Genomic DNA, 24,640 nt, shown 5'->3' on the forward strand with positions numbered 1-24,640 from the left:
CCCGGTCCTTTGTCCGGGGCTCCCATTTGCTCTTTTCCCATGTGGAGGGCCCATTCTGTGCGGTGTGATGCACTGTAACTGCTTGGTGCTCATCCAGTGTTTGTAGGGCTTTTCTTATGGAGCACTAGTCTGAATGCATGACTGTAATCCAAAAGCTCTCTCCCTGCCACACTTTATCTCCTCAGACGGTAATTGCACCAAAGGAGGCTCTCAGATAGAGATCGATAGTAACACGTTCTCCCTCCCTCGTCATTGTTCTTCCATGATTCAAACAGCTTCAAATGACAGGTTTGAAAAACTGCCAGTGCCCATAAAGTGTGGGAATGGAAAGTTTCTGAATACTGGCAAGTGCTTATCAACCTGTGCATTGTACCATCAGCAACCAAGTGGCAATAGAGCTGTGCCAAATTAGCTGGAAAAAGAGTGCATACAAAAAAAGATCAATAGATTTAGAGTCAGAATTGCTATGAGCCTGAGTACTCCTGAATAATTCCACTCACTATTTGCTACAGCAGGAAAACTTTCTCTTTGGTAGCATCTCTAAGTATTCTTCTAAGAATACCTTTGACCTTGAAGAAGGTCAAAGAAACCTCCAAGTTTACTGCTACAGAAAATCTTATACCTCATTTAACTTTGCAACTTTTAAGCGAATTCAACCCAATAGTTCGGTTACAGTTAATTGGGGAGATATTAACGTATGAGCCTTTTTGTATTTGTTCAAGAACATCTGAGCTCTCAGGAAGACCTTTAAAGAGAGATGACATCAGGTCATCTACATCTACAAATGCTACATGATACCAGGGAAAGTGTCCTTTCTCAAAAACCTGTGCCAGATACCTTATTCTCTGTAGTAGGATGAACTCCATGACCAGTTCTATAATAAATAGTATTATTTCACTGACTACCATTGACTGTTGTTTACAGTCTGGGAATGGCACCTTGCACTTTTCTTCCATAGGATAAGGGAACTCAGCCACACTTTACTTTTACCTAGCTTCTGCCACAACAGAGCTACGTGACACTACACTTCAGAATTTCCAACAGAGAGTTTCCATGGTAGGGTAGGGGAAGAAGGCTTCTCCATCCCCTCCAGAATCTTTTACAAGATCTAGAATATCTTCTCTAAGCAGGGTTACCTTTAGCACAATGGGAAAACCCAGCCTTGTCAGGATGCTATATTCCCCACCAGACACAACACCATCTCTCATTCCAGCCTCTCCTAATGCATCTGGGATATACACCCAGCCCTGCTGCGCAGGACCTCTGAAAAATGCTGTTTCCTGACAGTGTTCTTGTTCTCATCTAGCCCATTGCCATTCTGCAGACCCTTAATAGGTTGATCATATGTGCTAAGGCATCCCAAACAAAACCAAACAAAAAATCCACCACACAGACTAGTTCGTGAAGGTTGGACTTTAATCTTAGCTGAGTTATCATTAGTCCTACAGCGGGTGGTGGAATATGTTGTGGTTTTTAAACCAAAATCCACTGGTAGCTCATTTCAGGAGACACATATCTGCAGAAATTACTCTGATTCATCTCCTGTGGTTCATTACGAGCAGGCAGAAAGAGCATCTTCTGCAGGACAAAAACTGGAGCTAATGCGCAGAGGATTTTCTGCGACAGGCAGCAGCTGAGTGTGGGATATCAGACCCACAGATTTGGATTTATGTGCTTGCATTACGTGAAATCCCATTACACAAATCCTCACACAGAGATCATTGGATTACAGGGTGGCCCTAGCCTGTGCTTCTGTTGTCACTGTACCACAGGAAAAAACTGCAGCCTTGCACCGAGGTTTAGATGAGTGGCTGCTGCAGCCTTTGCACTTTGAGAAGATAAATCATTTGTTAATCTATTTGCTATCTACCTTGATTTAAAATAAAATAAAAAAATCAATCACATTTCATGGAATTAACTCTGGGGCTTGCTTCTTTGGCTTCTTCCCTTGCTACCAGAAGGACAAGTCTGCTAAGGAAAAGACTCCAGATTGTCTTTTGAAACATCTTTTGAGATGCAAGCAAATCCAATACCAAAAGCAAATCCAGTCCCAAGTGGAGACCTACTTTGTGCCTAGCTCTGCCCACACACATTAGAAAGATTCTGGCCAGAGAAATTCCACTTGTGAGGTAACCTATGCAGGCAGTTATCTACGGACAGACAGTCCTGCTATCTCCCCTCTGAGCTGGTCCTTGGGATACAGCAGCAGCCAGGCTTTTCACATACTCCAGCTGTAGCCAGGAGATTTTCAGGTTTTCTTGGGAGATCTTCACATTTTCCCAGCGTAGCACATCCTTCCACAGGGTTTTGGAAGGCCCCTTCCCAACATCAGCCCAGCCATGGTGAAGTGCAGGATGTACGAGGGCAGCCCTACATATTCATCTCATCCTGAAAGACTTGATCTAACACCAGGTCCAGAAATGGTCCCACCTACTTAAGTCATAACTATAGGCATCAGCTTTGATTGTGCACTTGAAGCAGGGGGAGTTAAGACTTAAGACTCTTGCCAGAGAAAACCCAAATGGCTCTTTGGGATTTCATTTGCTCCACTGTGATCGAGGTGTAGAGCATTTCTCAACTTTCCCAGGTCCAGAAAGAGTCTAAGAAGCGAGGAGAGGTCACAGTGGTCCCTCACCAAAGCAGCTAGTAAGCTATTTAGTTATAAAGGATATGTGGAGAAACAAGGAACAAGAACCAGACTAACCAGACAGTCCAAAGTTCGAGCAGCAAAATGAGTGATGCTCATTTTTTATACTCCTCCTTTCCTGAAGACACAAGGGACATCACACTCAACCTGTCCAAATACACATCCTCTGTAGGCCAGAGCTTGCTACAGTCATAGCTTCATGCCCAGAGGTGCTTCAGCCAGGCCACTAAGTCAGGTGCGTTTTAAAAAGACTCAGTTTGCATACTCAAAGCAGTGAGAACAAGATGTACAAGCTAAATAACTTAATAAGCAAAAATGTACCTTAGGCGGTCTGTGTTCTACTCTGCTCTGCTGCCCTTTATTTACCAAGGTGAACAATGAATTAAGTTAGGCTTTGCCAAGAAAAAAACAAATCTGTGGGATTGTTGTGTCAGAATATCCCATTTTGGAAATGAGGAGTATTTCTGGAGAATAAAACCTAAATTTACCATTGGTTTAGTTGCACAATTTGAAGTGATACTTTCCCCCTAAATACTACAAAGGGGGTGGGGGGGGAGAAAGAAGAGAGAAAGCAAAAACAAAGACGACTATCCCAAAAAGAGAAAAAGGAGAAGCTAGCAGACATATGAACTTTTTGAAGGAAGCTTAAGCCGAAATGATATTCTACCAAAGTACTTACTACTGAAGCAGTGATGCAAGGCAAAAAAAAAAAAAATACAGCTATATATAGAGATATACGATGCTGACTTATGGACAAGTTTTGAAAAATGTCTTCCACTCAGGCCTAATATAAAAAAAAAAAATAGAAACAACCTGGTGTTTTTTGTATAGCCATGGACCAGAAGTTCAGTGTGCTAGCTCTGGACTAGCATAGAATGAAAATATAGCTCCCTGCCTACAAGAACTCAAACTCTAGGTACCTAAGAGGTATTTATCTCCTTAAACACAGCTGTTCAGCTTTATCCCTGCATGCAGGGATTGGTGGAAAGGGCGACTAGAAACAGAAGAGGACTAGTTAGGCTGTCTAAATAACAGGAAATGCAAGAAGGATGGATGAAACCCCAAGAAGGATGGATGAAACCCCTTCCTCCCCTCCTACCCCAATGAAGAGTTAAAATCCACATCAAGTTTCACCACAGCAGACCACAGCATCAGCCATGCGCTGCCAGCAGCGGGGACTGCTCACACTACCAAAGGTGCAAATAGGCTGTCTCACTATCTCATTGTACAAAGGTATTAAGACAAGATATAACATGAGGGGGAAAAAGTAACCATTTTGATTATTATTATTGGATATTCAGCTTGATCCTTCTGTTCTCCCTGCTTTAGGTCCTTTAAATCTCAAAGCTTTCCTAGGCATTGCCCATACCCATCATGGGCAGGTTCCATTTGGGACATGGCTCCTCAAGGTGGAGCCCATTGTCATAACTCTGATCTACTGGAACACCTACTAAAACTGCCCTCTATTTGAAAGAGGGCACGAAAACCACGCTTTCCAGAGAGCAAGGAAACCCCTAACATGCTATAACGCTTCTTGTGTTAACAACACACAAGCCAAAATACGACCTGTCGTGCTTTGCCATTCAAATTCTAAAAACATGGACAAGTGAGAGACTTCCATCCTCAGTGACTTCAAGTGACCTGCAGTTAAACATCTCAGACACACGTCGACTCTGCTGCCATTTCTCTTCTCAGCTCTATAATCTTTTATCCCACACAAGAAAAACTAAGTTAATGCTCACAGCGAGGTTACATGAGCAGTTACACCAGAGCAAGAAAGCAAAGCTGTGAATTTGCAGTACATGCATCTGATTGCACAAGATGCATGTAAGTCACTCTCAGCAGAGAGCACCAATGTCACTCAAAAGGTGGCATATGCTGTCTTGTGCCACTACACACACATGGCAGGAAGGTGTCCTTCCTTCCATACACAGAGAATGGGGTAGCTCTTTCACAGCGATTTCACCCAATCTCAAGGTCCAATAGCCTCCTTGCATTGTCAATCCTATTTGTCACTGTGAAGCAAAACTATCAGCGAATAAAACCATAGATTTTTCTTATTTGCAATTAACACACGTTCAGCTCCACTGGGACAAGTTATAAGATTAGCTGGTGACCATATCTCTACAAGAGCTGCCAGATTTAGTAGAAAGTGCATGCCAAGTTATGTTCTTTTTATTTGCTGGGAAAAATTAAACAAACAAATATACTCCCAATTTATTTTTTTTAAATAGTCATTCTTAAGGAATGAACTGAAAGATAATTATGGCTTGGCACGCCTGTGTTATTTTAGTTTTCTCCCACCCAACACTGGAAAGACAAAAGCTTTTCATAGTGAGTATATTCATGGATTATCTGAGGCAAGAATGGAGCATTATGATTCTCTGGTTGGATTTCCCGGCTCACGCAGGCCATAAGCTCCTGCTTGCCGACTCCTGTGATGCTGAGCAGCCTGCTCTGCCTTTGGGCTGCTTTGAGCAGGGTCTTGGCTACAAGACCTTCAGAGGTCCCTTCCAGCCTAAATCATTTTACACTTCTGTGACTTTATAGCCTTCGTTACAGGCTGACTTGGGTCATACATTCTGGCATGATAGTGAGACTTGATACAAAGACTGGGAGCAAGAAAGCACCCATGCTGCCTGTCTTTGGCGGTAATGATCTTATTAAGGGAAAAAACCACCAGCCTACAATTAGCTTAATTTCATTCTCCAGCAGCTCCCACTACACCAACTGCTACACAGACAGCACCAGGCTGTTAAAATGCCAGATACTCATGCATGACTTGCATGAGAGGAGAGCTGGTACTCTCCATAGCATTGCTGGCTACTTCTATGCTTCAGCTTTGTGGTTTGATGGTCTGAGAGCTCCTCAATTATGTGTCTATTTTTATCCACTTGACAACTTGGAGGAGACACATTTTGTTCTGAAATGCAAACAGTTGTCATCATTTACATGACTGGTTAGGCAAAATTTCAGGTCACTTAGACCCTGAAGGGACAAGAAGAGAGGACATAACTTACTGAAGAAAGGCTGTCAAGACTGCTAGAAATTGCCCTCACAAGACTACTCCAAACAACACCACAAAGCTTCTTTCCAAATGGGGAAATAGCACCAGTGCTATAATAATAACACATCATAGCACACACATGGCACTGCCAGCAGGGAAATGAGAGATCACCGAAGAACACAGAGGTGGAAGAAAAAAAGAGGGGTGGAGGGGAAGGAGAAAATAACAGGGATTTTTCACAGTGTGCAATCTAGCACACCTGGGACAGACCTTCAAGGAACACAATAGTCCAGCAGCAAGGGCAGTAGAGCCTCATGGCTGTGGTTACATAATCACTGCCTTTTGGTCTACTCCCCTGGGACCCATCCTCTCCTCCTGCTCCAGTACTGCCTCCCTAGAGCTGCTGAGAAACTGGGAGAGGCTGGATTTATGGGAGTCACACACCTCCTCCCAGCAGACTTTTCCCTGGTAATAAGGGAAATGCCAGGTCATTTCACCTCCCTACCTGGGGCAGGGGGGCCTGACAGCAGTAGCGACACTGAACCCCTTAGAAACCAGTTTAGGAAATTAAAACTTCCCCAGAACACTTACCTGCTCATTTGCTTGTCCCAGAAACATTCTTCCAGCATTGGAGAAAAGGAGAATTCTACCCTTGATTTCCTCTAAAAGACCTTCCGCTTCCAAATTTCCAATTAGGGCCATAATTGCACCTGGGCCTCCTGCTGATGGTGTCAAGGCAAAACAGCTGAGAACGGGTCCTGGCGATGCTGCCCAGAGCAGGAGCATTCAGGTGAATTATTAACTGAGTGGTGCACATGATGCTCAAGCTCCTACCATTCATCCTGTGCTTACCAGGTGCTAAGCAAGATTTCATTTCTTTTTTTAATGTGCATTTTATTATCTTTTATTTGACATCTGAACTCACCTCCATAGCCATGCATTTATTCAAGCAGGATTGCTGACAATCAGTTGGGATTTTACCAGGAGTCTGGTGGCTTTGGGCATTCCTATCCCTGCAGGGCTGTGATGTCACAAAGATTTCATTTTAAAGAAAATTTAAATTTCTACTCTCTTAATTTGGAGAAGAACTTGAAAATGTGAGTCTGATGGACCTTAAAGCCTACAACGTTAACCTTCAATTTTCATAATTCTGGAGTAAACTCTGACTAAGAAAACTTTTGTCAGAAAAGTTTCCATCAGCCTTACAGTCACATCACAGAGGAACAGGCGTTCGAAGCCTCCATGTGAGCCCCATCTTCTCCCATTCTCCCACCACAGCATACTTCTTCCTCTCCCTTCCAATTCCCGGTGACAAGATTAAAATAATAATAACAATAAAAGAAAAAACGGGACAGGAAGAAAAGTAGAGAAAGAAGTTAACAGAAGTCAGGGAGGGAAGAAAAGTAAAAGGGATGTTTAAGGAGGAAGGAAAGGGTAAAACAGAGCCAGCTCTCTCTTGCTCAGTACCTGTTCTGGATGGGTATCCCCAAAAGCCTTGCTGGGTCCTGGAGGCTCTGTTGGACTCCTCCATAGTCCCCAAACCCAGATGAAAAGACACATCTCTGGCCCAGGTCCTGTTCTCTTTGCACCAGCTGCGGCTCAGAAGCTTCACACTGCACCCTAGTTTTTAAGAACTCCCTTCCTGAGAGAGACAAAGATACGTGCGAATGCAGGAGTGGGGAGATGGATTAGCACAATTTGGCCATATTCAGAGGAGAATACATTCTGTTTTATTGTTTTAAAGTAGAATTGAAAGGATAATTTCTGAGAGTGGTTTGCTTGTGAGGCTGCTGAATATGCGATCATAATCATCAACACAAGTAGATGGAAAATTCATACGTTCTACACAAAATTGGAAAGTGAAAAATTAAATAAAAATAAAATAAAATAAAATAAGGACAAAATTATACCACTTGCATGGGAAACGGAAGGATCCCAGCCCTTGTGTGGATGCACGTTGCAGCTTGGCTGATTTGCACAGTCATGGTGATTCCTCTTCCCTTCAGCTCTTTAAGGTCATGAGCTGCTGAGCCATTGCTGATCCTGCCACACTTTATATCCAGTTCTTGGAGCACTTGCCAAACAGCTCTCTGTTTCATATTCTGTGCAAAGGGCATCACACTACCTCAGAAATAAAATGAGAGGGTGCATTCCTTTTTCTCACAGATTGTTTAGTAAACCATTTGCTGTAAATCAGATGGGTTTCGATGTGAGTCAACAGCGTGTTGCCACTACAACCTCACAGTATTAAAAGTGATTCATAGTGGATTTCAAGTGAAAGCCAAGTTACTTTCTTGCTTTTAGTTAACGTCAGCTAGTGGCAGGTTTGTTTGAATTTTCCTTTGTGGATAAGATGAAGACAAATTATTTTACTGGGAACTGGCTCTGCTGGATCCAGCACTGATGCAGAAACCTGGTGGGCTCCCACATGAACTGTCCATCATACATGGTCTTTATAGTCAGTGAGACAATGAGAGCTCAGGAATGACACAGATGCAGTTGATAGGACAACCCCCTGATGATTTTGGGAAACATTAGCTACCATCATAAGGCAGAACAGCTACTCAGTCCTGAGTTCACGTGAGTGAAAACATCCTTATACCAGTAGCTAGCTTAACCCATTCCCCATACAATCCTGGAATAGCTGGAGTGGTTATTAGTTATTTTAAAGAACATAGGAGTAAAGAAGCAGCGTCCAAACTAGTCTGCAGGCTGATACATAAACTACATGTCAGTGAAGCTATTTTTTTCTGATGGCAAGCTAGAAACAGTAGACGTGAGGGGTTTTAACTATTCAATACATAACCTATTTTAAATATACATAACCGTTAGTGCTTTAAAGGTGCCGAAAGATGAGACTCCAGGAGATAATCCCACTACTTGACTTAAGCCAGGGACCGGTTCCACTAAGTGCCATCTATCATCCATGGAGAGACACGGTGCCCTCCACAAACCAGTAAGAACAGCGTAACTGGGAGCCTCCAGTCCCCTTGGGGAGTTGCCTGTCATCTGCCTTTGTCCTAGAGTCGAAGTGAAGTGGCAAAGGTCAGGAGCGTAAAAACTCTCTCCACCTCATTCCCAGCAAAGTGCGTGGGCTCATTTCATCTGTTTACACAACAAAACAGTGGGACGCCTCCCCAGACACAATGCTGGTAGGTCACGTTTTCCCAGCCAGCTGCCTCAGGAGCTTACGTGTCCGAGTGACGTGCCTGCATTTGTAGTTGTTCGACAACACGCACCTGTGTTCTACAAGCACCGGCGGCCTGTTTCAGAGGCACCAGCATGAATTTTTCCAGTGCTTCCCGACAAATTTTGTCAAAGCCAGAATGAAGTCAAAGAATTTGAAAAAGTTGGGCAGAAAGTCTTTCTTTTCTTTTTCTGATTAGCTGCTTCCACAATCACTAAATTTACCCCCATGTTCTCTCTTAAACTGCATTTCTTCCAAGTGAGAGTATGCAAATATGGCTTACCTCAGGAAAACAAGAAGTTGTGACCACATAGGCAGTGCCGTGAAATGAGGTAAATCCACTGCAAACAGGAAACTGTGGGCACGTCTGGAATAATTCACCCTGGAACAACGTTCTTTATCCACAGGACAGCTGTGCCTAAGCACACATTTGCCTTAATGCATTAAGGAGCTTTAGTGCTCTTGCACTGAGGTTCCTTTCACAGGATTACGCCAGCTCTGCATTTTTGACTCCTATTTTCTTCCTAAGTCAAGTCATCTGCCTGTCCCTTACTCAATTTCTCCCCAATGAAGCCTAAGACTTTGAAAAAGCCAGTCAGAAAGTCTTTCTTTTCTTGTAAGTCTTTTCTTGGAATGTCTTTCTTGGAAGTCTCAGAAAGTCTTTCTTCTCATCATACCTTATTCTCACCATGATATCATGGGATGTCACCATTAAGTGACATCACAGGCATCAGATGGGACAAAAACTGGAATTGCTGTCATTACTGAGCTTGTCCAAAGGTGGTTTGAAAACTTCATCATGGAGATTTGGATTCCCAAAGTGCCATCCATAAATTGTTCCTTTTAAGAGAAGACAAGCTTTGAAAATCCTTTCACAAAGAAATTGCAGGATCAAATCTGTCTTACTACGTTTAACTTCTAAATGCTGTTTCATTCAGAGTGTGAGGGATGTTATTTCCTTGACTGCTCCATAGTTGTAATTAATCCTTCTAAGTGAGAGACTATGTTGTTTGGTAAATTAGAAAGTTAATTTTAAAATTATTGCTTGGTTTTGTAGATTTATGTGTGATTAGGCCAAAGCTTTGGCTAAGCTCCAGTCTCAAGCCTTGGCTTTTCTCACTTACAAAAAGCTTTTTTTTAAAATCTCTTATGCAGTCTCAGTTACAGCTGCTGCTGACTTCTGGTTGAGATCCCAAACTCATCTGAAAATTCTACTGTTTTCAGTAAAGCAATTCTCATTTACCCTCCTCCTGGAACACTGTCTGGACAATGATATTTGTTATATGAGCATACACAGGTACACGGAGCATTTTCTAGCTTTGTGATTCAAATACTTCACCAAAGGAGTTAAAAATGCTCTTGAAGCAAAGTAACTCTTGGGAGAAGCTGTTCGTTTCCAAGCTTTCCAACTGCCCACAGTTAATCCAGATTAACGGGCCCTCCTACATGTTAGCATGTTCATTCCTTTTTCTTTGCCTTAACATCAGATTTGGCTGCTGAAATGATCCCAGTCAAACCACTGTGAATATTTTCTGTCTGGACTTCACTGTCTGCTTCTCCGCTGTGTCTGACAGCTGCTGAATGGGACCAAACATGAAAAGTCTGTCAAGAAAGACTGCTTGCTTGTCCTTTCTGTCATGGAGGACTAGGGCCCGTAGGGTCCTGAAATGGCTGTGTTGTTTAAGCACAACACTAAAACCAGCTGTTACCTAACACAGTTTGTATTCTCATTGAAGATTATGCCTATTGTTACTGTTTCTGTAAGAATTACGCATTTTCTCCTCTCGCCTTGACCCAGATTAAATATGAGCCGGTCACTGCATTGTGTTACTGAAAAATGAAGTCAGTCTGAAGGAGAAGCGAATGACAGCAGGACATTTGGCTGTGACCAACTTCCACTCACCAGCACTTCGCAAACTTCAGTCCCACCAGCTCTGAGAGGACACTCGGCCCCTTCCAGCCGCATGCTCATGAGGGGCGGGATCCAGAGGCTCTTCTGCCCTCTCCAGCAGGGATTTGGGCACTGAGCCAGGCCATCGGGAGACCCTCCCCGGCAGCCTCCCAGGGACACAGTGGGAGGAGCTCCCAGCGCATGGGGAACAAACATGGAGGTTTTCCAGTTAATCCTCTGGGACAACTTCCCATTTGTTCACACAGCTTTAAGCTCAGAGCATATCCACCTGTACCGTGGCTCTGCCCAAGTGAGCACAGCCCAATCCACTCTCGGTCACGAGCCACTGACTCTACCAAGAGCCTGACGGGGATTTCTGAGGAAACAGAGGACATCGGTCTCTGCTGAGTGCAAGAGGGGAGGAAGGCAAGTATTGCCCGCGGGTCTCCCACTTACTTTTCTTTTGCTGTGGGTACTCTGAGACAAACTCATCTCTACTCTTAAGTGTTATCCTGACCCTGCTGAGTACTGAGCACTCATCAAAACCTCAGCTCAGACTTCTACAGATAACTTTAGCCCTCTGACCATCCAGTAGGGAGCACCACTCTGTGTGCAAGACACTACGGAAAGATCACGGCCCATCCACGCCAAGCAAAGCAGAGACGAGACACATGCTTCTTACAAACAAGTTTATTTGCATTTTGACTGCAGCACAGATTCTAGATACAGATTTCTTCTGCACAACAGTACAATAGCCAGTGCAAAATATGCTTTTTTTTTATTCATGTACAAAAAAAAAAAAAAAAGACAAAAAGTGTGGCAGTATTTATTCACAACTGGTATGCCTCAGCCTCCAATCTACCCACCTCCCCTTGCCCTCACCCACCAACCGGACAACTTGGTCGGCATCACCCATCTCGAACAGCTGCCTTGTCACTGAAGAGAGGTAACTCCCACAGCCCTTTGAAAGATAAACACTCACCCCAAGCAAACTGGGAAAACAGCAGGCTACTTTAAAATGTTAGACACACCAGCTGCTTACCAACGAGTCCCCCCCAGGGAGCAGAAGAATTTTGAGGGAATTGCAAAAACAAAAAAGGCACAAATCGGAAATGCACAAAAAATTAGGCACCAGCTTAACTCATTTTTAGACAGAGGCAAGGATGTTGAACGCTCCTTCAGTCTGCCTTCTTGTATTCATCCACGGTAACAACGATCAAGGCCAAACAAACACTCCCCACTTCGAGTACCCTGTGCTGTCAAACATTATAATCCTAAGAAAATATTGCATTACTAGCATAAAGCATAAAGTTTAACCATTTCATAATTGGAGGAGAAAAAGCTACAGTCTGAATACACATTTTTTTTTGAGAACAGTTAAAACCAAAAACAGAAACAAACAAAAAACGTGTCCCAGTCATCCACCAGATGATTGTTAGAATTCTAGCCAATGCTTAAGCAATACAGCACCTAGGAAGGTTGTTCCCTTTAGGGAATAGCTCTTACTAGTTTACAAAGCATTGGGCAATCCATTTTTCTTTTGCTCTAACTAAATTTCCAGAAGCTGCAATATAGAACTGCAGTGTGACTGTAAGAATGTGCTTGTCTTCACCAAGGCCTGCGATTTATATTGCAGAAATGCATCAAATTTACGCCATTCCAAGTGTACCAAAATCACCTAATTCAAATCACCTAAAGCCGCGATTATGAACTTTTTACATTTCTACCCAAGGAATGGCTGGGTTTCTAAGCTTGATCAACCTTTTACATTGAACTGCAATTAAACAAAGCAGAGTACCAGTTAAAGCCAAAAGACACAAGTACTCAGCACATATACGTGTTGATACAATACAGTATGTATGTAGATATATATGCATAAATATGTATATGTTACATTACTAGGAGAGTGCCATTCAGGTCTTTTCAACTGCAAGACGCCTTTCACCACCTGCAAACCTTCAAACATCAGCCCACTATATTTCACTCTAAGATAATGAGAGCTCCAGTATGTTCCAGACTGAATTATTACTTAAATTTTAGCCAACTAACCAAGTAGGGACAGAGAATAGAAGCCCTAATTTTACTATAAACAATCCTTCCACCTCAGGCAGATGGCAGAAACTTATATCATCAGATTATCTGTGCCTTCCATCTTGAACCCTCAAAGTATCATTTAACTGGCACATCTAAGAGTTCTCAGACCTTCACCACCAGTCAGGTGGTGATTTTTATCAGTTTACTCAATGGCCAGAGAAATATCATCAATTTATGAAATAATTCCAGATAAGCTCATGTGAATCAGTCTAGAACTCCAGCACTGGCTGGATGATATTGTTTTTAGTCAAGGAATGATTTCATGACTAGAAAGTCTGCATTTACTCACAGGCTGTATCATCAGAATCATTAACAGGTGGACAGCTTGGGATATCAAACTGATTTGTTAAGACTTCTAAAACCCAGAGATTATAAACCCTGTTGTACAAATTCCACATGTAGAGTTTAAAAAGAAAGTCTCATTTACATCCTTTGAGGAGGAGATTTTATATGTCACTTTTTTTAAAGAAAGAGGGCAAAAAAAAATGAAGCGTAGTAGTACCTTCTAGGCACTTGAGAAACGTAAATACAAAGCCCCACTTGGTGTTGAGGTAGGCACAAGGAGGAAGATATTAGTCTCCCTTATGTTTATCTATCTCGGATTTAGACATCTAGCCCAGATCAATTATTTATGCTTCCTCCTGCACTCAAAGGCTCTCATTGAGAGGCCGTCACATCCACAGGTAGGGCACACGAATCCCACTCCGGAGACGCCAACCCCTGCGTGTAACCACAGGAAGCGTTTAAGGAATTAGCTGACTACCCACCACTTACACAGGCAGTGTTAAATAACACAGGTCTCATCCTCACACAAGTCATGAAAATAAATCATGAAGATTTTGCTTCATTTCTGCATGGAGAAACTCATCCACTTCAATGGGCCAAAGGTTTGTTTTTGTGTTTTGGGCAGGTAGAGGGCAAGGTTTATCTGCAAATTATTAATCTAACATTCTTTGACATTCTTATAACGACCAAACTAGCTGCCTTACATCTTCATGCATGTATATGTTAGCTAAGCACAATCTTCCAAATTCTGCTGGGATGAGAGAGGTTCAGAAAGGACTAGAAGCACTCTGTCACTTAAGGGTAGGCTTTACATACACACTGAAGTTATATAACTTTACAAGCAGGCTAACACAGATAAAACAGTACAGCCCACCTAGTAGGACAACATTATTAATCTATATGATTGTTTACGCTGCTATACGTTGTTACAGCATGGAAATAGGAATAAGATATATTGTCAAATTCGCCTTCATATCAGTGTAAAATAATTTGATTTGAAAAACTAAATATAACAAAGTCCTAACGGAGAGTTATTTTTGATAAAAAAAAAATAACCTACCAAGTGCTACTGAAACAGCATGAGGACTTTCAGATCTACTTCCATACCGGCAAATTTGTTTTTGAAAGAGCCAAGAACAAGGTATATTTTTGTTTTAAATCATCACAGTTCTTAATCTCTAACACTGAAAGCAAAAGGTGCCTCTATCCTTTCTTTACACGGCTGCATTCCAGTATTGCTGTGTCCCCTGAATTACAGTGCCATCACTGTAAATAGACTATACTCCATGTGGCAGGTCCAATGCTTCTTTTAAATCCATCTCATTCAATCAGATTTGCTTATCCAAGTTGTATGCAAACAGCACTTGGGCCACATATTGGCAATTATTACAGAGTAGCATGAAAAAGTGCAGCCAACATAAGAATTTCCATTAAAAGAATACACAAAAGTAACAAACAAACAAAAAAGCTACTTAGACAAATCAAAGGCAGGCTTTCCAAACTAACCTGGTATACAACAGCATATAGGTTGCCAACTACTTGAAGTAAAGCTGGAATTTATTCCCCATTTCGGAAGGCAACCTTAGCAGTGAAATTCCTAAACAAATGCCTCCATGTCCAGGGGACAGGGGTGCTCCCCAGCAGGGTATGCAGCACTGCAGAGCAAGTGTCAGAGCTGGAGTAGGGACAGAAACCTTTAAGACGGAACAAGGAATCCCTAGAATGCAATTTGGTCTGAGTCAGCAATAATAATCTTTGTCATTTATGTACTTTATTTTCCTTGGAGTGCATTAACACAGAAGAGGGGCAACTCCACCTTCCAGCATGATTTTGCCATGAGATTTAGTAAGTTTCTAAGCTTCCCAAGCAGGTGCCACAAAGGCAATCGAGAATAGCAATGTCTGTGCACAGAAGTTTGGCTCCTCTTCTGCTGTCATTTGACATGCAAGCAGTACACCTGGACATACAACCCTCGCACAGCTCTAGGTGGACATGGTCTTACCCTCCTCTCAGAAAGGCAGTGTTTCCCATCTTCCTTGAAGATATTTCTTTTTCCAAGTTGCCCCCCAGCATGTGTCTGGCCTTGCCTCACTTGGGATGGACCACTTACAACTTTCTCACCTACACAGGCTGGTCTGCAACCCCCAAAGCTTGCTCCTCAGCTGCTGGAGCATCCAGGACAGTCAGCTGAGCAAGATCATGCCTAAGTATGCAGAATTACTCAGTTAGCTGAGTTGGCTGGATGTTTTCCCATTGTAACACAATTTTCCTATTCCAGTTATTATTTTTGGTGTAAACAAAATGGTGTGGGCGAGTGGGGTTTTGCGCAAAACTTGATGCTTTTAATGAAAAAAAGGTTGATTTTCCTCAATATTTTGCTGTTTATTTCTGCAGGGAAAACTTGAAACATTTCATTTTTGTCAGACAAGTATTAATCCGTGTATGTCAGATTCCTCCAGTGTCAGCTGGGAGCAGTAATTCAACCGCTGCATGTCTCCATCCTTCCCAAAAGACTGGACTCCCGGGCACCCCTCCAGCTCTCCTGACGCATTCCCTCTTTGACTAACCCACGACAGTGCATCATGGGATCCGTAGTCCAGCCAGAGCGCTCAGCCCCAGGGGAGACATGGAGCATGAGGCACTTGAATGGTAATTTCTGAGGTCTGCAACAGTAGCTCAAACTGATGCTGTTCTAAGGGTCAAATGGATTTCATTAAATGTTTCCATTCTGAAATGCTAGAACATTTTGTTCAGCATTTTCCAATCACTTCTTTTTCGAAAATTTTCCTTTCCAAGTTTTTTTTTTTTTATATATATATTTCAGCTTTCCATCTCATTTCAGAGCAAAATGAAATGTTTAAGCAAGAGAATTTCATGCTAGATGGACATTCACTTTGGGAGACAGTAATAATAATTAGCTGCCAAAATTGAAATGACTCTATGCAAGAAAGGTGTGATGCAGTCCCATCACTGACATCAGTAGAAGTCAGCTTAGTGAAGCCTGGATGACATCCAAAAAGACCAAGGGAGAGTGGAGTTGACTAGTTGTAGATAGTTAAAACAGCAGACAAGAGTGAAAGAACAAGAGCGAAAGAACAAGAGCAAAAGAGCAAGAGGAGCAACTAAGACTATCCATTACCTGAACTCAAAACATATTTCTACTTACTTTCGTAACAGGAGAAAATCATCAAGACCATAAAACCTAGTCACTAGTTACAGCAAAAATAGCGATTAGTTAATGCTTTGCTTTGTAGAACAGAACAAATCCACAGCATGAATTTGTCATGAGCTCTATACTTTCGACGTTCAAAACATTTCCTCAGAAAGTCCTCATATACTCTATTCAAGGAGGCTATTCTAAAACTAAAGTACAGGACTGAACCACTTGCTTCAGGTTGCACGTCCTCCCCTGAACCCTGTAAAACTATCCTGTTGTGCAGGCACACATTCTCTCCATATGTAATCATGTCTGAGAACGTCTACAGGTAGGCAGCACCTAAGTGTGGGCTTCCAGGGTCGACACTTTGGGTGGAGACTGGGCACCAAATCCAACTTCTACAATGCCTGATCTGCTCTTGGATTTAGCCCCAAGCCCTCCATTTCAAAGAAAAAAAAAAAAAAAAAAAGAAGCCCCAGGGACCCTCTGTTTGTCAACATTGGGGTGTGTTTTGAAAGCAAGAGTGCACTCAGAACTATAAATAAATCAATTCACCCAACCATGAGGGGGTCTAGAGAATTGGTTTTGTTTATCTTTCATTATCAGGTGTTTCAACGCAATAAGCAGAAACCTCAACAATTTCTAAGTCTGGAGAGGAAGGGAGGGAGGAAGAAACATGTACGAGTTTTGAGAATGTTCTCAGCTCCAATCTCCAAACAAAACAAAACAAAATGTATATCTGTAAAAGCAATTTCTTTCCTTAAGCTAGTAATTCTTAGGTCATAGGAGCATTTTATCCAGAAGGTTCTTCATGTTTCCAGTCTAGGTTGTAGCAATCTCAGTGAGGCACTAAATTTTAGTCTTTCTATGCAGCATGGTCATTTTAAAATGATGTGGTAGCCATCATTGCTTTCAGCTGTAACAAAGAAAGGCAAAGTAATTTTGATCGCTTGTAGAAAACAGCACAGATGTGTAACTCCTGGTTTAGATAGTTTGTGCTCTTGTTCCACAACCCATTCATGAAGGTGAGGTTGCACATCTAACAAATAATTTGCATAAAAATTATAACATATCAACTGTCATCTTTGAGCATTTTACTAGGAGATGTTCTGCTCATTTACATCAGTGACATCAATAGAATTAGGCAAGCTTTATAACAGTGTAACTGAAAGGAAAGTTTAACAATCAATCTCTCAAATTTGTGTAACACCACTGACTGGCACCACATTAGATTACTTCTCTCTTCAGAATTTAGACACTGAGCTTATTACAAATTTGATAAAAATATTTAAGGGAAAGGTGAAATTATCTTTAGAGGTGTGTGTGATAACAACAGCAATACATACCTTTTAATGTGCTGATAACAAAACAAGACTCATCTTGGAAGTTTTGCACCATCTGAGTGGCAAAAGAAAAAAAAAGTTAGCACAAAATGTTTTTAGCAATTTAGTCAAGTTCAGTTCTTTCAATACCAGCGTAAATCTTGAAGAAAAGTTATCAAACAACTAGTGTCTAGTCCTGCATAGTTCTCTCTCACTCACTCTCCTTGCCCGTAAGAGCACTGAAGTACACAAGCGAATAATTAGGGTTCTTGCAGTTGCTAATTTGCTCGAGAGAGGCTTGTATTTAATTGCTTCCTTCAAAGTGATCTGGCTTTTTCAGCATTTTACCGTCCTCTTTGCTTGTCTTGATCCTTTAAGTTCTTACACCACTCCAGCCAGATCCTTTAAAGATCATGCTCTTAATTGACTTCAAGGAAGCTGTACCAATTTAGACTGGATGGAGACAGTTCCTCTCCTGAAGTCTAGCAGAGGTAATACATACACACACACACACACATCCAGTTCATGCATAAAGTTTGTTTTGGTTTATATTAGCATCTCAGTTAATATCTGAGGTGGTCAGCACTGAGAAATGGACTCCTTGATAAATAATGGAATACTGCTCGTATGAAGTCATCTCAGCAGTATCCACTTGTTTATTCTGACGGGACAAAAGTACACATGCTGTGCTTGCAGGACTCATGCACCTGTTTGTATCTATCAAGGTACATGCATCTTAACAAAATTCCAACGAGAAACAAGTCAGATCGTGGCAAGTAAGATTAGTATCAAAAGTTATTTTAGTTATTTATTAGATCACTATATTTTCAAAACAGATTCTAGTGAGACGTCTAAGGAGATGGTGTTAAGAGATTCAACTCACTCCAATCTGTACTACTCATTTAAATTTCATCCACAGTCATGTCATCCCAGAGCAGCTCTCAGACATGGGAGGTAAAGACTTTGGAAGGGAGGTGACCAGAACCCTTCATGATTCATGGGCCCACAAAATCTGTCTTTAAATGAAAGCCACCTTCTAGCTATTGAACACCGTTCAAGTGGAGAATTGTCCAGTTGCAAGTTACCACACCAAACATCCTCTTCACCGCAGACAAATGTTCCTACTTTCTTTTTCAGCTGAACACCTACCCCTCCTCCATCCCACAAATCCAACTTCACCGGCCAGTCTGTTTGCCAGTGCCTAACGATGCATGAAGTACATTCATACAGTGCCCCACTCTTGCCACTGTACTACTAGAACAAGAATGAATTAAATAAATAAAGCACTAGATGCTGTTAATAATTGTCTTAAATACTTACAGCCCCCTTATACCCAAGTTGGTTCAGGCAATTCCCCTACATAGAGTTGCCTCCAAGCACTTTATGTCCGTAAAGTATTAAGGTTTCAGATTTAATCAGGCCAAAATGGCAAGGAGAGTTTAGGAATAAGCATTACAGCCTTCAATTTAGGCTCTGGTTGAGACCTATGCTCTGCTTCATTTGTTTTAACAATGTTTCTTCCAAATGAAGCTTCTTAAGTGATTCTAGTGCATGAGTAAGTCATTTAGGGGAAAAAAAGAGGAAGAAGGGCAACTCACTATTAACCTGCAAGTTAATGGAATGGACCAATGAAGCCAGCATGTAATAGGACACAAACAGCTAGCAGAGGTCCAGGAAATCATTGTATGCACTTATGCAGCACTCATTCTGACCCAGTGGCTGCATACTACTGCCTACAGATTTGCAAACTTGCCCTTTTCAGAAATTTTTCCTGTTCAGCTTTAAAAGATCTTGCCTCAGATCTTCACTTCAGAATTTATTCAATATCCTGAAGTGAAAAGAAAAATGTGTGTTTTCAATAGCTTCTTCTCTTAAAAAGCAAAGATCTCAAGATCACACCAAAATCAATGGTATGCATGAATGATTTGCACTAAGCATTTTCTTTGACTTCTTAGCATTGATAAGCTTACAAGTTTCCTTGAAGATTCAGTCCACAATTTAACTGTTCATTCTAACTTCAAGAAATCAGACAACAGCTGTTACAGCTGATATCCCAGATCCTGACTTTGCTTTAACCCCCCTTACCTCGTTGCTCACTAATACATGGATCCCTGTGGGTCCCTGCCGATAGATTCTGTTTATCTGCTGTGGAGAGATGCTGTACAAGTTTGCAATCTTCTCGAGTAATTCCAGGGTGGTCAGCTCTTCCAAGAAGATTGCATGATATACTGCAACAAGTTGGAGAGACTAGTTATTACAGCCAACAGCATGATGTTCAATATCAAACAACCAAACGGGTTTAAGATCGAGGTTCAAATCTGGAGAGTAGGTAAACAAGCTTAGTTACAATGTGCTGGATAACTATGGAAAACAGTATTAATTTTGAAATCTGATCCAACTGGTAGAAACTGTAAGGTAGAAAAGCTGTGCCTGATTGACACTCTGTGCAAGAACTTTGGAAAGTTTTCATTCTCATTGTACCACACTTCTAGAGAAGGTTTTGAGATAGGAACTGCAAGTCTCCAAAAACTTTGAGCATTTCTGAATTAAAACCTCACTCCAAGACATAACTGCTTTCATTTTTTCACAATATCTTCCAACAAGCCATAATCTACAAACTAACCGTGGATGTCATAGTAGATTTTAATGCTATGGTCCTTGTAAGAAAAGAACAGTGCCTTTGCTATGATATTCTGTAGATAACTAACTCAAATTTAAGATGTTAGATGTACATAGCTTCCATTCTCAAATACAAAGTTTTTTTTTTTTTTTTTTTTTTTTTTTTACTAAAAGATAATGTTTTATTTCCTGAATTAACTTATAAAGTTACTAAATTTGTGTATTACAATGCCAACCACAAAGTTATTTTTAAAAATAAGTGTGTGTGGGGGGGAGGGGTTGTTTGCTTACACTACCTACTTCCATGAGGTTTTTAACAAGACCTATTGATTGTGTGAGCAACTGATTAAACAATGATTTCAGATGTCAAAATGTAGAAACTTTATGGTCTAATTGGGACAGTCTCAAATCTGCCCCAAAATTTGACAGATATCCTGGGCATGACATTTCATAGGTCACCCTCAGAAAAACTGTGAAAGCATCTTTTGCCTATTATTTTTTATACTATAGAACATACAGATATTTGCACTCATGCTTCAAAAGACACTGCTATCTGAAGTAACTAACTAAAAGCAAAAATGTTTTTGCAGATTCTGAAAGGAAATCTATCCAGATCAGGACAAAATAATTACAAACCATGGAGTCTGTGAGCTAAATTAATCTCTGATTTGGTCAGCCCCAATGACTTCAAAAAGAGAAGTAGCATTAACATAAAATGTAAGACACTGCTTAGCAGGCGTTTGACAAGAAATCAGTAAATTTCCTCATGCACAGGCCTGGTTGGGAAGAGGGAGAGAAATTAAATCACTGTCCTTTCCTGTAATATTACATTGGCAAATAACTACATATGCTTTACCAGTAGGCCTTCAATACACTTGACCAGCAAGCCTTCAAGCTGTCCTGTACTGAAGATTTTTCCCCCTCTCCAGTCAAATGGGAGAGGGACAAGTAGACAAGTGGGGTCTACTCCCCAGGTTGATGGCACTCAAGGTGGACTCAGCAGCCTTGAAACCAGCTTAGAAGTGTCAAATATGAGACAAATTGGGTTTCCTTAAGCATGCAGGATGCCAAGCTGTTCCACATGGGAGCTAAGGCCCAAAGCAGCATTCTCACCAGACAAGTACTTAACAATATCCATATTAACAACTTACCACAGAGACTGCCATCTCCATTTTCTCGTTTTTGGTGAAGATGGGACCGGTTTTGCTCGGGTTCTTGACAGACATAAATTGTCATTTTGGGCCTTACATTTCTGTGGATTCATAGAAAACAGTGGTGAGTTCTTTAGTAAGTTGTTGCATTAAACAATCAAACACTGAAAGATGGACGCATTCAAGCCTTGCAAAAATTACTAACTAGGGGACAGTCTCAAATTTGGCGACAAGGCATCTTAGGAGGTCTAGTAAGAGTCCTTCTGGGAGATGATGGTACAGTGCAACATCCTAAACTCTTCAGGATCAAATAAAACAAAATAGTATTTAGCGCTTGCTAAGAGGTTTACCATGCTTTCATTTAATTATTTGAATCCTGCCCAGATAGAGAATTTATGTTATTGCCATCTAAGTTAGTCTAAGAGGGTCCAGGTTTTGTGGTCGTCTCATATGAAGCGGACAGAAGCTACAAGCTGGTAGCAAATGAACCACTGGAGATCCACATTACGCTGCTCAAGTTTTACTCAGGTCTGAATCTGAGAGCATTTCTGAGCTGCATGGGATCTGAACCTCACTGCAAACTCTAGCCTCTACAATGACCTCTTTGAAGTATAACGGAGGAGGTCTACATGTTACATATTTTTGAGTAAATTTGGTTAACACTGAAGGTATCAAGTGATGTTGTCACAATCTTAAAAACAAAAACAAACCCACAAACAAACAAAAGCGAAAGAGGAATACAAACCTTCCTTTGATTGCATTAAAGAGCCGAATTCCATCAGCAGGCCCACAGATTTGAACGAAATCTTCTTTGGACATCTTCAGTAAGTCAGCACCTACATATTTAAAATGTTTGGTTTTTTTTTTTTTTTTTTTTTCTCCAGAAGTTAAGCAAATTTTAGCTTCCAAATTGGGCAGCAGGAGCTATGTTGGAGAGAGAAAATCTACAAAACTAATCAGAGAGCTTTCCAAGCGTGGTACGTTGTTGCAAATTCAAAGTGGTGTACACTGCAAATCAATCACTGTGGAACAGAAAGCTAGAAGCAGCCACAAGAGCAGTGGTTCACAGGATACTGTAGTCAGCATAGATAAAAGCTAGCCATTTAACTAAATAGCCCCATTTTCTCCTATTGCCACTTTCACGAGGCTATTTAAGCACCTTGCAAGAAGACTGGAAGTCTGAGACAGGCTCCTCAAAAGCCTGAAGTTCTTGGCCCCTTCCCCCCTCTACCATCTTCTTAGTGGTGTTTACCAGTATCTAATAGGAAGGTATAGTGAAGATGGAGCCAGTCTCTTCTTAAAGGTTCACAGTGACAGCATGAGAGCGCGCTGATGGAACTTGGAACACGGTAAATACTGATTAGATACAAGGAGAAACTTCCTTAAGTATTTGAAGAGCTTGCTCAGCCTTGGAGATATTCAAAACTCAATTGGACAAAGCCCTGAGAAACCTGATCTAATTCGACTTGCTTGCTTCAAGCAGGGATGTGGACCTAGTGAACTCAATGAATCCTTCCAATCTAATTTATTCTGATACTAGAATCTATTCTGGCAAATACTAACTAATCTAAAAACTAGAGAACAATCATACTGGGTAAGACCAACGGTCTCTTGTACAGTGGCCAGCAGCAGATGCTATGCAGATGAAGCCTGAGCTCCACTCACAGAACAGAGAAAGACAAAAATATTTGGACGGTTTAAACTCACCCGAAAAACTTGAGAAGAGTCTACAGAACGGAGAAAACCTATTACGATGTAGCCACTGCTGGGCATCTTGAATAGAAGCAGAAGGAAGGAGATGCTACATTGCAAAAAGAATAAGAAGGTCTTGAAATGAACTGTTCACCAGTGTCCTAAAAAAAGAAAAGCACCACATTAACATGATCTCATATACTTACATCATTGCTGGGAGGCAGGAGCTCCACTTGGTGGGTTGGAGAACTGTTGCTAAAAAAAATTATATAAAGTTGGAAGAGAAAAAACATTATTTTTATATTTTACATCTTATTGTCTACCCTCTTTTCCCTCCTTAAATTGACTCAACTGATATAAGTTTCATACCAACTTGGCATTTTTCTTCTCTTAGATTAAGAAAAATGTCTCTAAAGACTGGGTCAAAACAAAATTCACACCAAAATCCCCCCTCTCCACTCCAGCTTAAGCTTTTTGTTGTTCAATTAAGGTCTTACTCAACATGGAGAGAAAACAGGTGAGTCACTAATGTTGTATCATCCACACAAGGAAGTTTTGAGCTGCCAGAATGACTGAACTCATATATTTTATGAGTGACAAAATCCCTAGCTAAACCCATTGTCTAATAAGGATTTGTCACAAAAAATGAGTAAGAAAGGACCTTGTAACACAAACCTGATGCTATTTCAAATGCAGTGAGTTGTTATTAAGCCATATTAGACCCAAATGTGTTTCTAAGGAACCCATGCTCAACATGGACTGTCAAGAATTTTTCCAGATAATTAATAATCTACTCCTAGAAGAAAATGCTCACAACACCTTTTGCTATTTCAGTATTGGCCCTTATTCATGAGTGTAAGTCATTCACTGAAAATCTGTGATATAATCACTCCTCCTTCTCTAACTACCTATTTTTCTGATAGAAAGCTTCACTACACCTCCATTAAAAACACTTGCAGTCCAGGAAACCCACTCTCTAGTGCTAAAAGCAGAGAGATCTCTCATGGTCTTCTAGGGAGATACAAGTTCTCTATCAATTAGTTAATGAGCTACAGGAAGCTGACATGGCTATAGAGTTCTAGAGGAGAAAAGGATATCTTACAGAGAATATTCAAAAGTTACCAAGTGACTTTCGTATATATTACAACAGTCAACTATATCTTGATGTTTCAGGGCCACTTAAATTGCTTATGTTGGCAGTATTAATGGACTAAATGTGCCTTCTCTTCATTTGGAACAGCTTCTTAGAAACCAGGTGGTTTTGCTCCAGACAATTTCTTCCAAGCCTTTTCAGCTCAGAATTCAGCACACTATCACAAAGTATCTCAACATAGAAATGAAATAAAAATACCCACTCTGAAAATGTGCTAATGTCATAAAATATGCTTAACACATTTCTTAGAAGATACTGGGAATTGCTGAAACAGGGTCTGGTGTGTTCCAACAAGAGAAGAAAACCATGAAAGGAATTACCCTAGTAGCCCTCTCATGCTCTCTTCCCAGCCAACCACATACACAGTGGACATATAAAGAATACTCCTCATTACAGAGAATTCCTGGCTGGAAGGTGCTGAAGTTTTGGGGAGAA

General features: G+C 41.2%; 1 protein-coding gene across 1 annotated transcript in view; it reads right to left on the bottom strand.

Annotated features, from left to right (window-relative positions):
• Window positions 1–16,867: 16,867 nt before the first annotated feature.
• The window catches only part of TFCP2L1 (transcription factor CP2 like 1), a 32,404-nt gene continuing 24,631 nt past the window's right edge, over window positions 16,868–24,640 (bottom strand). Inside the window, exons 9-15 of the mRNA XM_088519547.1 lie at window positions 23,259–23,307; window positions 23,068–23,161; window positions 22,106–22,196; window positions 21,361–21,461; window positions 19,676–19,818; window positions 17,615–17,666; window positions 16,868–17,184 (exon numbers count right to left, since the gene is read on the bottom strand). Coding sequence (XP_088375673.1) covers window positions 17,147–17,184; window positions 17,615–17,666; window positions 19,676–19,818; window positions 21,361–21,461; window positions 22,106–22,196; window positions 23,068–23,161; window positions 23,259–23,307 — 568 coding nt within the window. The 3' untranslated portion in view covers window positions 16,868–17,146. The remainder of the gene's footprint in view (window positions 17,185–17,614; window positions 17,667–19,675; window positions 19,819–21,360; window positions 21,462–22,105; window positions 22,197–23,067; window positions 23,162–23,258; window positions 23,308–24,640) is intronic.

Source organism: Tinamus guttatus, unplaced genomic scaffold, assembly GCF_059628265.1.
Source record: "Tinamus guttatus ecotype Peru unplaced genomic scaffold, ASM5962826v1 Tinamus_guttatus_pri_ptg000060l, whole genome shotgun sequence".
Taxonomy (NCBI): Eukaryota; Metazoa; Chordata; class Aves; order Tinamiformes; family Tinamidae; genus Tinamus; species Tinamus guttatus.